The sequence below is a fragment of the Molossus molossus genome, unplaced genomic scaffold (assembly GCF_014108415.1).
Source record: "Molossus molossus isolate mMolMol1 unplaced genomic scaffold, mMolMol1.p scaffold_m16_p_17, whole genome shotgun sequence".
In the NCBI taxonomy this organism is placed as follows: domain Eukaryota; kingdom Metazoa; phylum Chordata; class Mammalia; order Chiroptera; family Molossidae; genus Molossus; species Molossus molossus.
In genome coordinates this window covers 21,990,744-22,003,858 of record NW_023425352.1, presented here as the reverse complement: position 1 = coordinate 22,003,858, position 13,115 = coordinate 21,990,744, and the positions used below count along the sequence as shown (strand labels likewise).

Genomic DNA, 13,115 nt, shown 5'->3' with positions numbered 1-13,115 from the left:
GTTCCTTACATCAATGTTTCTATCTCTCTCTCCCTTCCTATCTCTAAAAAAATCAATGAAAAGCATATTAAAACAAAAAGAAAATAAAAAACTGGCCCTGCACCACAGATAGTTTGAGAAGCACTATTCTAGAGGGTCATCTGAACATCTTACCAGATTATGAATAGAATTTTAGGTTTGTTTTTTTTTAATTACATGTTTACAACGAGGTACCCCTTAAATTAGAAATGTCTTTAATAATGGTGTCCTGCTAGAACCACAACCTCCCCTACCATGCCCCTCACTACCACCACCACCAAAAGCTGCAGGAGTTGCTTTTGTTAGAACTTCTCTGATGTTCCTGGCAATCAGCAGTTGAACCTAGAGAGCAAAATTCCAATCTGCCTAGATCAAACTCTCTTGGGAAAGTTAATTTTATATACTTTTTTTTTTTTTTTGGAGGGGTGGGAGAGTGAGGGTAATAGTGAAGGTTCCTGGTGAGCTCATTAAAGAGTCCAGCCCTGCCCTGGATGGTTTGGCTCAGTGGTTAGAGCATCAGCCTACAGTCCAGAGAGACCCAGGTTCAGTGCCCACTAAAGGCATGTATCTCAGTTGCAGTTTGTCCCCGGCCCTGGTTGGGTTGTGTGGGTAGCAGCCACTCGATGTGTACCTTTCACATTGATGTTTCTCTCTCTCTCTCTCTCTTCCTCTCTCTCCCTCCCACTCTATCTGAACAAAAAAATGAAAAAATGTCCTCGGATGAGGATAAAAAAGAGTCCAGCCCTTCCAGTTTTCTATCACTAAATTTCTAGTACTTTCATAAAATGGAAGTGCTAGAATTATTATATTTTATTTTATTTATTTATATTATATATACTTTTTTATTTTTGTTACAGATGTTTCTCCTTTTTCCCCGTTGACACCCTCCTGATCCAGCCCACCCCACCCCCTAGCATAGTTGTCTGTGTCCATTGGTTACACATAAATGCATATAAATTCTTTGGTTTATCTCTTCCCTTCCCTCCATCCCCCTTTTCTGAGGTTTGTCAGTCTGTACCCTACTACTATGTCTGTCTCTGGGTCTCTTTTGTTCATCAGCTTATTTTGTTCATTGTATTCCACAAATAAGTGAGATCACGTGATACTTGTCTTTCTCTGATTGGCTTATTTCACTTAGCATAATACTCTCCATGTCATCTCAAAGGATAAGAGATCTTTTTCTTTTTTTTTTTTTTATCCTCACCCAAGGACATTTTTTAATTTTTTGTTCAGATAGAGTGGGGAGGGAGGGAGGAAGGGAGGGAGGGAGGGAGGGAGGGAGAGAGAGAGAGAGAGAGAGAGAGAGAGAGAGAGAGAGAGAGAGAGAGAGAGAGAAAGAAACATCGACGTGAAAGGGACACATCAAGTGGTTGCCACCCGCACAACCCAACCAGGGCCAGGGACAAACTGCAACCGAAGTACATGCCCTTAGCGGGAACCAAACCCAGGTCTCTCTGGACCGCAGGCCGACGCTTTATTGCTGAGCCAAACCGGCCAGGGCAGAGATCTTTCTTTCTTACAGCTGCATAGTGTTCCATTGTGTATATGTATCACAGCTTTTTTTTATCCACTCATCTATTGATGGACACTTGGGCTGTTTCCAGAGCTTAGCAATTGCAAATAGTGCTGCTATGAACATAGGGAGTCTATATATTCCTTCTGATTGGTGTTTCAGGCTTCTTAGGATATATTCCTAGAAGTGGGATCACTGGGTCAAATGGCAGTTCAGTTTTTAATTTTTTGAGGAAACACCATATTGTTTTCATAGTGGCTGCACCAGTCTGCATTCCCTCCATCAGTGTACTAGAGTCCCCTTTTCTCCACACCCTTGCCAGCACTTGTTTGATTATTTGTTGATGACAGCCATTCTGGCAGGTATGAGGTGATACCTCATAGTCGTTTTCATTTGCATCTATCTCTCTGATGATTAGCGATGTTGAACATTTTTTCATATGTCTCCTTGTATGTCCTGTTTGGAGAGGTGTCTATTTAGATTCTCTGCCCATTTAATTAAAAAAAATTTTTTTTTTCTTATTAATTTTCAGAGAGTGAGGAAGGGAGAGGGAGAGACAGAAACATCGATGAGAGAGAACATCGATTGGCCACCTCCTGCATGCCCCACACTGAGAATCAGGCCCACAACCTGGGCATGTGCCTTGACCAGGAATCGAAGTGTGACCCTTTGGTGCACGGGTGGATACTCAACCAGTGAGCCACACCTGCCGGGCCCTCTGCTCATTATTTAATTGGATTCTTTGTCTTCTTTTTGTTGAGTTGTATGAGTACTCTGTATATTTTGGAGATTAACCCCTTATCTGATGTATCATTGGCAGTTATGCTCCCATAAAGTGGGTTCCCTTTCCATTTTTGATGCTTGTTTCTTTTGCTGTGCAGAGGCTTTTTAGTTTGATGTAGTCCCTTGTATTAATTTTTTTCTTTGTTTCTCTTGCCTTAGGCGTTGTATCAGTGAAAATTCTGCTGCGTATGATGTCTGAAATTTTGTTGCCTACAATTTCTTCTAGGATTTTTATGGATTCACGAGTCACATTTAAGTCTTTTATCCATTTTGAGTTTATTCTTGTGTATGGTGTAAGTTGGTGGCCTAGTTTCATTTTTTGCATGTAGCTGTTCAGTTTTCCCAGCACCAGAATTAATGTATTTTAGCAATCACATATCCTAGCTACCTAATTTGACAGATGAGCTTGGATATAATATGCCTGGCTATTGGTAGGAGTGAGACTAATGATATGTTGTCCATTAACTGGATTGTATACTGTATGAGAATCACATCCAGAGCCTCCAGAGTTCTCCATGGGACTTTCTCCAAGCCTTTATATGGTGTTACTCCTGTCCCCTCCAAGCCTCTCGATGCCATATTGAGCCCTTTCATTTTAAGAAGCAGATTAGCAAATCAAACCTAGCAATATATATAAAGAATAATATACCAAAACTAAGTGAAGTTTATCTTGGGAATGCAAAACTGATTCACTGTCTGAACATCCATCTACCATATTAACATTCTAAAAAGAAAAACCACATGATCTTATTAATTGATGGAGAAAAAATACTTGACAAAATATAACATTAATGATAACATCTACAAAAAAGTTATGGCTAAGATCATACTTTGCAGTGAAACACAATGTATTTACCCTAAAATTGGAAACAGGCAAGATGTTATAATCCTGGAAGTCCTAGCTAGTACATTGAAACAAGAAAAGGAAATAAAAGGCATGTAAATGGGAAAGGAAGAAATGAAACTGTCACTATTTGCAAGTAACTTAATTATCTTTGTAGAAAACCACAAGGAATCTACCAAAAAAAAAAAAAATTCTAGAACTAGTAAGTGAGTTTAGTAAGGTCATAAGATACAAGGTTAACACACAAAAATCAATCACATTTCTGTATAGTAACAGTGAACATCTGGAAACTAAAATTTTTTAAATGCCATTTAAATGTCCAATAAAATTAAATACTTAGGTATAAATCTAACAAAACATATACAGAACCTGTATGCTGAAAACTACAATACACTGATCAAAGAAATCAAGATCTAAATAAATGGAGACATACCATGCATAGATTGGTAGGTACAACATAGTAAAGGTGTCATTCCTCCCCAAACTGATCTATAGACGCAATGCAATTCCTATCAAATACCCAGCGATATATTTGTAAACATAGGCAAGTTTATCTTAAAATTGAAATGGAAAGCCCTGGCCAGGCACTCAGTTGGTTAGAGCATTGTCTCTATATGCCAGAGTTGTAGGTTTGATCCCCGGTCAGGGTGTGTACAAGAATACAAGAATCAACCAATGAATATATAAATAAGTGGAACAACAAACTGATATTCTCTCTCTCTCCCTCTCTGTCTCTAAAATCAATCAATTAATAAAAAAAATTTTTTTTTTTTTTTATCCTCACCCGAGGACATTTTTCCATTTTTTTGTTCAGGTAGAGTGGGAGGGAGAGAGAGGAACAGAGAGAGAGAGAGAAACATCGACATGAAAGGAACACATTGAGTGGCCGCCACCCGCACAACCAACCAGGGCCGGGGACAAACTGCAACCGAGGTACATGCCCTTAGCGGGAACCGAACCCGGGTCTCTCAAGACCACAGGCCGACGCTCTAACCGCTGAGCCAAACCGGCCAGGGCTAAAAAAAATTTTTTTAATTGAAATGGAAAGGCAAAGGAATTGGAATACTGAAAACAGTATTGAAAAAAAGGAATAAAGTTGAAAGAATCATGCTACCTGATTTTAAGAATTAGAATACATGCCCTGGCCGGTTTGGCTCAGTGGTTAGAGTGTTGGCCCATGGACCAATGAGTCTCAGGTTCGATTCCAGTCAAGGGCACGTACCTCTGTTGCGGTTCATCCCCAGCCCTGATTGGGGTCATGTATCTCTCTCACATCAATGTTTTTCTCTCTCCCTCCCTTCCTCCTCCCTTCCCACTCTGTCTGAAGATAAATGAAAAAATATCCTCGGATGAGGATAAAAAAAAAGAATTAGAATACTCAGCTATAGTAATCAAGACAGTATGGTAGTATCACAGAGTTAGACACAAAAATCAATGGAACAGAATAGAGAACCCAGAATAGACTCACACAAATATAGACAACTGATTTTTTACAAAGTTGCAAAGACAATTAAGAAGGGATCATTTTTTCAATAAATGGTTTTGGAAAAATTGGACATCTATATGCAACAAATAAACTCTCAATCTAAAACGCACACGTTATATAAAAATTAAAGTAGATCATAGATGTAAATGAAAAGCATAAATCTGTATCTTTTAGAAGAAAACAGGAAAAATCTTTGTAACCTGGCATTGGGCAAAGAGTACTTGCGTACCAAAAGCACAATGCACAGAAAAAAAATATTGACACACTGGACTTCATCAAAAGTAAAAATGTTTGCTCTGTGAGTGAAACTGACTATTAAGAGATTGAAAAGACCACTGGGAGGAATATTTGTAAATAATTGTATTGTCAGTAAAGGACTTGAATCCAGAATAGATAAAGAAGTCTCTAAACTCAACAGTAAGGAAACAATTCAATTTAAAAATGGACAAAAGATGCCCAGCCAGTGTAGCTCAATGGTTGACCCAAGAGGTGGCTGGTTCTATTCCAGTCAGGGCACATGCCCAGGTTGTGGACCAAATCCCCAGTGGGGCGTATGCAGGAGGTGGCCAATCGATGTTCTCTCTCATCAATGTCTCTATCTCTGTCCCTCTCCCTTCCTCTCTCTCTAAAATCAATAAGGAAAAAAAAAAAGGGCAAAAGATACCCTAGCCAGTTAGAGCATCAGCCCACGGACCGTAGAGTCGCGGTTTTGATTCCGGTCAAGCGCACATGCCTCAGTTGTAGGTTTGATCTCTAGACATGGTCAGGGTCACACAAGAAGCAACCAGTCAATGTGTGTCTCTCACATCGATGTTTCTCCCTTTCCCTTCCTCCCTCCCACCCACTTTATCTGAAAAATATCAATGGAAAAATATCCTCAAGTGAGGATTTAAAAATTTTAAAATGGGCCCAGCTGGTGTGGCTCAGTGGTTGAGCGTCAACCCATGCACTAAGAGGTCACCAGTTCGATTCCTGGTCAGGGCACATGCCCAGGTTGTAGGCCCGATCCCAGTGAGGGGCATGCAGGAGGCTGCCAGTCAATGTTCTCTCTCATAGATGTTTTTTTCTCTCTCTCACTCTCCCTTACTCTCTCTCTCTAAAAAAAAAATTAAAAAAAATAAAAAAAATTTTAAAAGAAAGAAAAAAAATGTTTAAAAAATAAATAAATAGCCCTGGCCAGTTTGGCTCAGCGGTTAGAGCATCGACCTGTGGTCCTGAGAGACCCGGGTTCGGTTCCCACTAACCGAACCCGGGTCTTGGTTGCAGTTTGTCCCCGGCCCTGGTGGGTCGTGCGGGTGGCAGCCACTGGATGTGTTCCTTTCGCGTCGATGTTTCTCTCTCTCTCTCTGTTCCTCTCTCTCCCTCCCACTCTACCTGAACAAAAAAATGGGAAAATTTCCTCGGGTGAGGATAAATAAATAAATAAATAAATAAATAAATAAATAAATAAATGGCAAAAGACTTGAACAGAACTGTCACCAAAAAAAGATGCATGGATAGCAAATACGCACACAAAAAAGATGTCACTAGCCATTAGAGAAATGCACACTTAAACCACACAGAGATACCAGTGGTCTTTGCACAAAAACCTGTACACAAATGTTTATAGCAGTTCTATTCATAGTTGCCCAAACTAGAGAAGCCAGATGTCCTTCAGCTAGCAGGGGTGGGGAAACTTTTTTCTGCCAAGGGCCATTTGGATATTTATAACATCATTCTCAGGCCATACAAAATTATCAGCTTAATAATTAGTCAGGCTAATTTGGTGAGGCGTGTGGTGTTAGCTGGTATTGATTTCACGGGCCTTAAATGGCCCATGTCCCCAACATTCCCCACAGGTAAACAAATTGTGGGACATACATACAAAGGAATACAACCTAGCAATAAAAAGGGAACAAACTACTGATCTATGCAACAGTTTAGACAAATCGGAAAGGCATTATGCTGAATGAAAGAAAACAGTTTCAAAGGGTTACATACTGTATGATTCCATTTATATGTCTTTCTTGATAAAATTATGGTGATGAAGAGTTTAGTGGTTGACAGAGGTTTGGGATGTGGGGGAGGGTATAACTGGACTACAAAGGAGTAACAAGTTTTCTGGGTGATGAGATTTTCTGTGTCCTGATTGCCACAGTGGTCACAGGGATCTATATATGTGTTAAAATTTATTGAACTCTTGTTCTGGCCAGTGTAGCTAAGTGGTTAGTGTCGTCCCACACACCAAAGGGTCTCGGGTTCAATTCCCAGCTTGGTTGGGGTGGGTGCAGGAGGCAACCAATTGATATGTCTCTCTCATTCTCTCTCTCCTCCTTCCCCCCTCCCTCCCTTCTGCTCTAAAAATCATTGGGGAAAAAAAATTTATTGAACTCTATACCAAAAGAGGCAGTTTTACTAAACTGAAAAAAATTTTTTTAAAGAGTCAGAATGTACATTGCCCTGAAAGTGTCAAACCATGGCTATAAAATTGCCCTGGTCTTTTACCATAAAAGAAGACATGAAGCGAGTACAGTAGTAGCAATTGTATGAAAGCTCAGAAGATCTATACCCTGTCCTACCTCTCAGAGCCTTTTTTCCATCTAGACTTTTCTATCTCAAATAAACCAAATATGACCATTTTTTAAATGACAGATCAAATTGTATGTAATACAGTTGTGTTCCTAAAGCAGCAACACTAGATGACTTTTAAGTGTTTTAATGTGCTTTTTTAAAAGTATTTAAAATGTTAAGACTATTAAGATAAGAAAAAAATATTTTATATTTTTCAGTTTTTGCAAATTGTACTGCTCCAGGTGGGGTAGTAGGGGATGAGAAGCAGGTTTTATACAGCTGATGTGATCACTGTACAGACAAGCTTGGAAAATGCTACTCAATCTGCCAATTAATTAAAGCATTAATCTGAGGAGCAGCCGGGGCCCAGGGAGTGTTTACACGGGGGGTGGGGGTGGGTGGGGGTGGGTGGACTGAGTGGGAAGCTCCCTGCATTTGCATGAAAATGAAGGTGTTTTAGGAAACCTAGCTTCCTTTTGTTTCCAAAGGTGAGCAGACTTAATCCTGTCCATAAATCTTTCTGGCCTGTTTAGGAAGCCTTTCTCGGAGCTGGTCTCTGAATCTTAAAAGCATGGCATACTCTAGAAAAACAAATTAAACCCTGGACAAAGTAAGGTAGGGAGCAAGTCCAGTGTAGTGTAACTTCTTAGACCTTCTAAATTTAGGAGTATGTGCTGGTAATTAGGTAGAAAAAATGTAATGGTTTTACGAGTTTTGGAACCATATACTATATAGACTGGGTTCAAATCCTAGCACTGCTTCTTATTAGCTATATAATTTGGGGCCAGTCATGTATTTTATCTGAGCCTTGTTCCTGTCATCTGTAAAATAAATATTATGAATTGCCCCTTCATCTCAGGGCAGTAAGGAGGTTGGAGAGTGGTTAGGACCTTCCAGAATTACAAATTGCCTCCATGGGTAGGGATTATGTACCTTTTGTTCTTTTTAGGTTTATTGTTTTAGCACGGTTTTATAAACCTCAAGGTTTCCCCTCACCTTCCTGGGATGTGCTGAATTCTTCATCTCTAAGAGAAGTTACTGTGATCATAACAGCAAAAGACAAACATAGCAGCTCACCCTTTGACCATAGTGGCTGTACCCAAGACGAGGTTTACTGCGTATTACTAGGGAGGATGGACATGGAAATAGACACTGAAAATGGACTCAGCAGCCTGGCTGGTGTGGCTCAGAGGTTGAGCATTGACCCATGCACCAAGAGGTCGCTGGTTTGATTCCTGGTCAGGGCACGTGCCCAGGTTGTGGGCCCAATCCCCAATGGGCGACATGCAGGAGGCAGCCAGTCAACATTCTCTTTCATCATTGTTTCTATCTCTCCTTCTCCCTTTCTCTGTCTCTAAAATCAATAAAGAAAATTGACTCAGCAATATTTAATGACATTAAAAAAATATTGTTGTGCCCTGGCCGGTTTGGCTCAGCAGTTAGAGCTTCGGCTTGCGGTCTGGAGAGACCCAGGTTTGGTTCCCACTAAGGGCATGTACCTCGGTTGCAGTTTGTACCTGGCCCTGGTTGGGTCGTGCGGGTGGCAACCACTTGATGTGTCCCTTTCACGTCGATGTTTCTCTCTCTCTTTCTCCCTCCCACTCTATCTGAACAAAAAATGGAAAAAATGTCCTTGGGTGAGGATAAAAAATAAAAAAAAATTATTGTTGTGCTCTGGCTGGTTTGGCTCAGCAGTTAAAGCGTTGGCCCGTGGACCGGAGACTCCCGGGTTCAGTTCCTGCTAAGGGGGCACATCCCTCGGTTGCAGTTTGTCCCTGGCCCTGATTAGGGTCGTGTGGGTGGCAACCACTTAATGTGTCTCACATCGATGTTTCTCCCTCTCTTCCTCCCTCTCTCTCCCGCTCTATGTGAAGATAAATGCAAAAAATGTCCTCGGGTGAGGATTTAAAAAAAAAAAAAAAAGAATTGTTTTTTTGTGGTAATACATAACATAAAATCTATTTTAATCATTTTATTGTTAATTTTTTTTTTTTTTTTTTATCCTCACCCGGGGATATTTTTCCATTCTTTGTACAGATAGAGTGGGAGGGAGAGAGAGTGAGAAACATCGAAGGGACACATCGAGTGGCTGCCACCCGCACGACCAACCAGGGCCGGGGACAAACTGCAACCGAAGTACGTGCCCTTAGCGGGAACCGAACCCGGGTCTCTCCGGACCGCAGGCTGACGCTCTAACCGCTGAGCCAAACTGGCCAGGGCTATTGTTAATTTTTAAACCAGGATAACGAGTCTCTGGTTTTTTTACGCTTTTAGAGCTACATACTAAAAATTTCACAGATTAAATGATATAGTTTTGAGGATTTGATTCAAGGTAAAACAGAGGGAGGAAGATTAATCCAGCAACTAAGAACTCAAGCCTCATGACACAGATAAGAAGTAACTTTTTCTAGGGTTTAACCTTTTGTTAGGTGACACCCATTCATTCCTGTTTCTTATCTTGCAGAACTCTCAGAAATTGAGCCCAATGTGTTCCTTCGTCCATTTCTGGAAGTGATTCGCTCTGAAGATACCACTGGGCCTATCACTGGACTGGCGCTCACCTCTGTCAACAAGTTCCTGTCCTATGCACTCATAGGTAAGAGCCCAGGCCTTTTGGATGACCATAAGCACTTCATTTCCTGCCTTTCCTGGGCTGGTCAGGCTTTAGGGCCTAAAATTTAGGCAATGAGCTGGTAATACTGGAAAGTTTTTTCCAGCCATCTGATTCCTTGTAGAAGAGAAATAGGATAATTAATTACTCATTATGCTAATTGACTCAGGTTTTGCAGAGTGGGGAGAGAAGAGAGGTTTCTTGGGGTTCTGATTTCTTTGTGCTTTGGAGGGAGTTAAGGGTATGGTGGGTGCCCTTGGAGGTTTGATTTGGTTTATTTTTTAAATTATTTTTTAAATGTAATATTTGCTTATTTTAAGAAGATAATAAAGAGATGCTTAAAAGAAAAGTTAATGGACTCTCCTCTAGCTTTCTCAAAGCTACTCCTTCCTTAGGTAAATAATGTTAACAAACTAGGTTTGAATCTTTCTATTTCTTTTTTTCTTCTTTATTGATTTGAGAGAGAGAGAAAGGGAGAGGGGGGGAGAGAGAGAGAGAGAAACATCAATGAGAGAGAGCATCGATTGCCTGCCTTCTGCATGCCTCCCACTGGGGATTTGGCCCTAAACCTGGACATGTACCCTGACCAGGAATCGAATCAGCGACCTCTTGGTGCATGGGTTGACACTCAACCACTGAACCACACCAGCTGGGCGAATCTTTCTATTTCTTTCTCTATGCAAATATAAATAAATAGAGAGTACTGTCTTATTGTTGTTATTGTTAATCCTCACTCAATATTTTTTCCATTGATTTTTAGAGAGAGTGGGAGGGAGGGGGAGAGAGAAAGGGAGAAAGAAACATTGATGTGAGAGAAATACATCAGTTGTTTGCCTCTTGCATGTTCCCGACATACCGGGGCCAGGGGTTGAACCTGCAACCTAGCTATGTGCCCTTGACAAGGAATCAAACCCGAGACCCATCACTCCACGGGCCGACGCTCAACCACTGAGCCACACCAACCCAGCTGTCTTAGCTATTTTCAAATATACAATATGGTATTGTTACCTATAGTGACCATGCTGTACATTATATCCCCAAAACCTATTAATTTTATAATTGGAAGTTTGTATATTCTTTTTTTAATTATCTTAAAATATATATAATATAAAATTTGCCATTCAAATCATTTTAAGTATATAACTAAATGGCATTGACTCCATTCACAATGTTTTGCAACCATCAGCACCATCTGTTTCCTAAACTTTTTTCATCACCCCAGAAAGAAATTTCTCTTCTCCTCAGCCCTGGTAAAATTTCTTGTTATTATTATTTTTTTTTGGTAGCCATATACTTTCCATAGTATAGATATAACATGGTCCATTCAATCATTATCTTATTAATTAATATTTACTATTTAGGTTGTTTCCTATCTTGAGCCATTATATATGCTGAAATAAGCATCTTTGTTCATATATCCTATTTATTAATTTTCTTTTGTATGACAGATTCCTATACTTAAGATTTCTGGATTAGCTCTGGCCGGTTTGGTTTAGCGGTTAGAGCGTCGGCCTGCGTTCCAGAGAGACCCGGGTTTGGTTCCTGTTGAGGGCATGTACCTCGGTTGCAGTTTGTCCCTGGCCCTGGTTGGGTCGTGTGGGAGGCAGCCACTCAATGTGTACCTTTCATGTCGATGTTTCTCTCCCTCTCTCTCTCTCTCTCTCTCTCCCACTCTCTCCCACTCTCTCCCTCCTGCTCTATCTGAACAAAAAATGAACAAATGTCTTCGGGTGAGGATTAAAAAAAAGAGAGAGAAAAAGATTTCTGGATTAAAAGGCCCTGTGCTTATTACATTTTCATAAGTACTACCAGGTTGCTTTCCCAAGAGTATAGCATATGTACTTCCAACAGCAATGTCTGAGAGTTTTCATTTCCCCATCCTGTCGCCAGCACTGAATATTATCAATATTCTTTATTTGTGCTAATTTGGTGGGTGAAAACTGGTATTTTGTTGTTTTTATTTCTTTAAGGTTGAACATTTGAATTTCTTTTCCTTTGCCTATTATTTTGAGTTGTTTTTGTTTTTTTATCAGCTTGTAGGAGTTTTTTGTATAGCGGGAATAGTAATGTATTACAAATATTTTTTCCCAGTGTAGCCCAAATATTTTATCCAGTCTATTGTTTATCTCTGAATTTGTTTATGGTGTTTCTTTTGAATTCCTTTTTCATTGGCCTTGTCACTCGGAATCCTGAATTCCTTTTCCCCTATTGACAGCCCATGTGCAAGGGTAAGGAACATAGAAAACAGGCAGCTGTCTTTGTTTCTAAGAAGGGAGACAAGAAAGAAGCAGCTCAGACTAAAGCTAGCCAGACGGAAAAATGTCCTTCAGTTTAGGGCAAGAAAATTGTTTATCTTTTCTAGAAAGTTGGATTTGCTTAGTTGATGTATTCAGGATCCTGAGCAGGAATCCTTGGTGCCAGCTAGTTTTAAATAGTTGCACCAGCCTCTCCAAGCACCCTAGTCCTAGCTTCGTACTTTTCATAAGCAAAAATTAGGCCCAGCTACTTCCAGCCTTGTCCTGAGCACCACCTGCAGGTCATCTCTCTTCACAGCCTCCAGCAGCTGCCCTCTGTGTGTGTCTTTTCCCTCTGCTCTCCTGTGGATGTCACTCTCTCCCCTTCCTGGACTTGGCAGACAAGCTGGTCATTGGAGACCTCAAGCCAGCTGGTCATTGGAGTTTCCTGTGGTGGGAAAAGAAAATGCTGGAGGTGGTGATTGCAGTGGGCATGAGAAAAGGAGCAGGAAGGAGTATATGAAAGCCAGAAGGCAATGGAGATGAAATTGGCAAATTTCCCTAAAGTCAGCTCCAGAGTGGCCAAGAAAGGAGGACATTCTAAGGGTCCTGGGGAACACAAGGTCTGCTCAGTGAGTCCAAGCCAAACACTTCTTTGCTTAGGCTGCCTTTCTAGAAGACAGTACTTCCCACCCTTCAACCCTGTGACCCAAGGCTTCTAGGATTATTTTAAGTCTTACTCCAAAGACCAGTCTTCTATTTGGCCTCAAACAGCTGCCAGACCAGAGTTTGTGCCATTGATTGCATGGCTTGCTTGTGGGCCATGCCTATGGTTCTAAAGACCTGTCACTCTTACCTGCCTTTTTATTTTTTTTATTTATTTATTTAATTTTTTATCCTCACCTGAGGACATTTTTCCATATTTTGTTCAGATAGAGTGGGAGGGAGAGAGAGAGACAGAAACATCGACGTGAAAGGGACACATCGAGTGGCTGCCACCCGCACAACCCGACTAGGGTCGGGGACAAACTGCAACCGAGGTACATGCCCTTAGCGGGAACCGAACCTGGGTCTCT

The 13,115-nt window shown here is 40.8% G+C and overlaps 1 protein-coding gene across 3 annotated transcripts in view; it reads left to right on the top strand.

Moving 5' to 3' along the window:
- GBF1 (golgi brefeldin A resistant guanine nucleotide exchange factor 1) overlaps positions 1-13,115 on the top strand; it is a 166,097-nt gene that overhangs the window by 119,009 nt on the left and 33,973 nt on the right. For all 3 annotated transcript variants that reach the window (XM_036265749.1, XM_036265748.1, XM_036265747.1), the window contains one exon: positions 9,659-9,790. In XM_036265749.1, the coding sequence (XP_036121642.1) occupies positions 9,659-9,790 (132 nt within the window). The remainder of the gene's footprint in view (positions 1-9,658; positions 9,791-13,115) is intronic.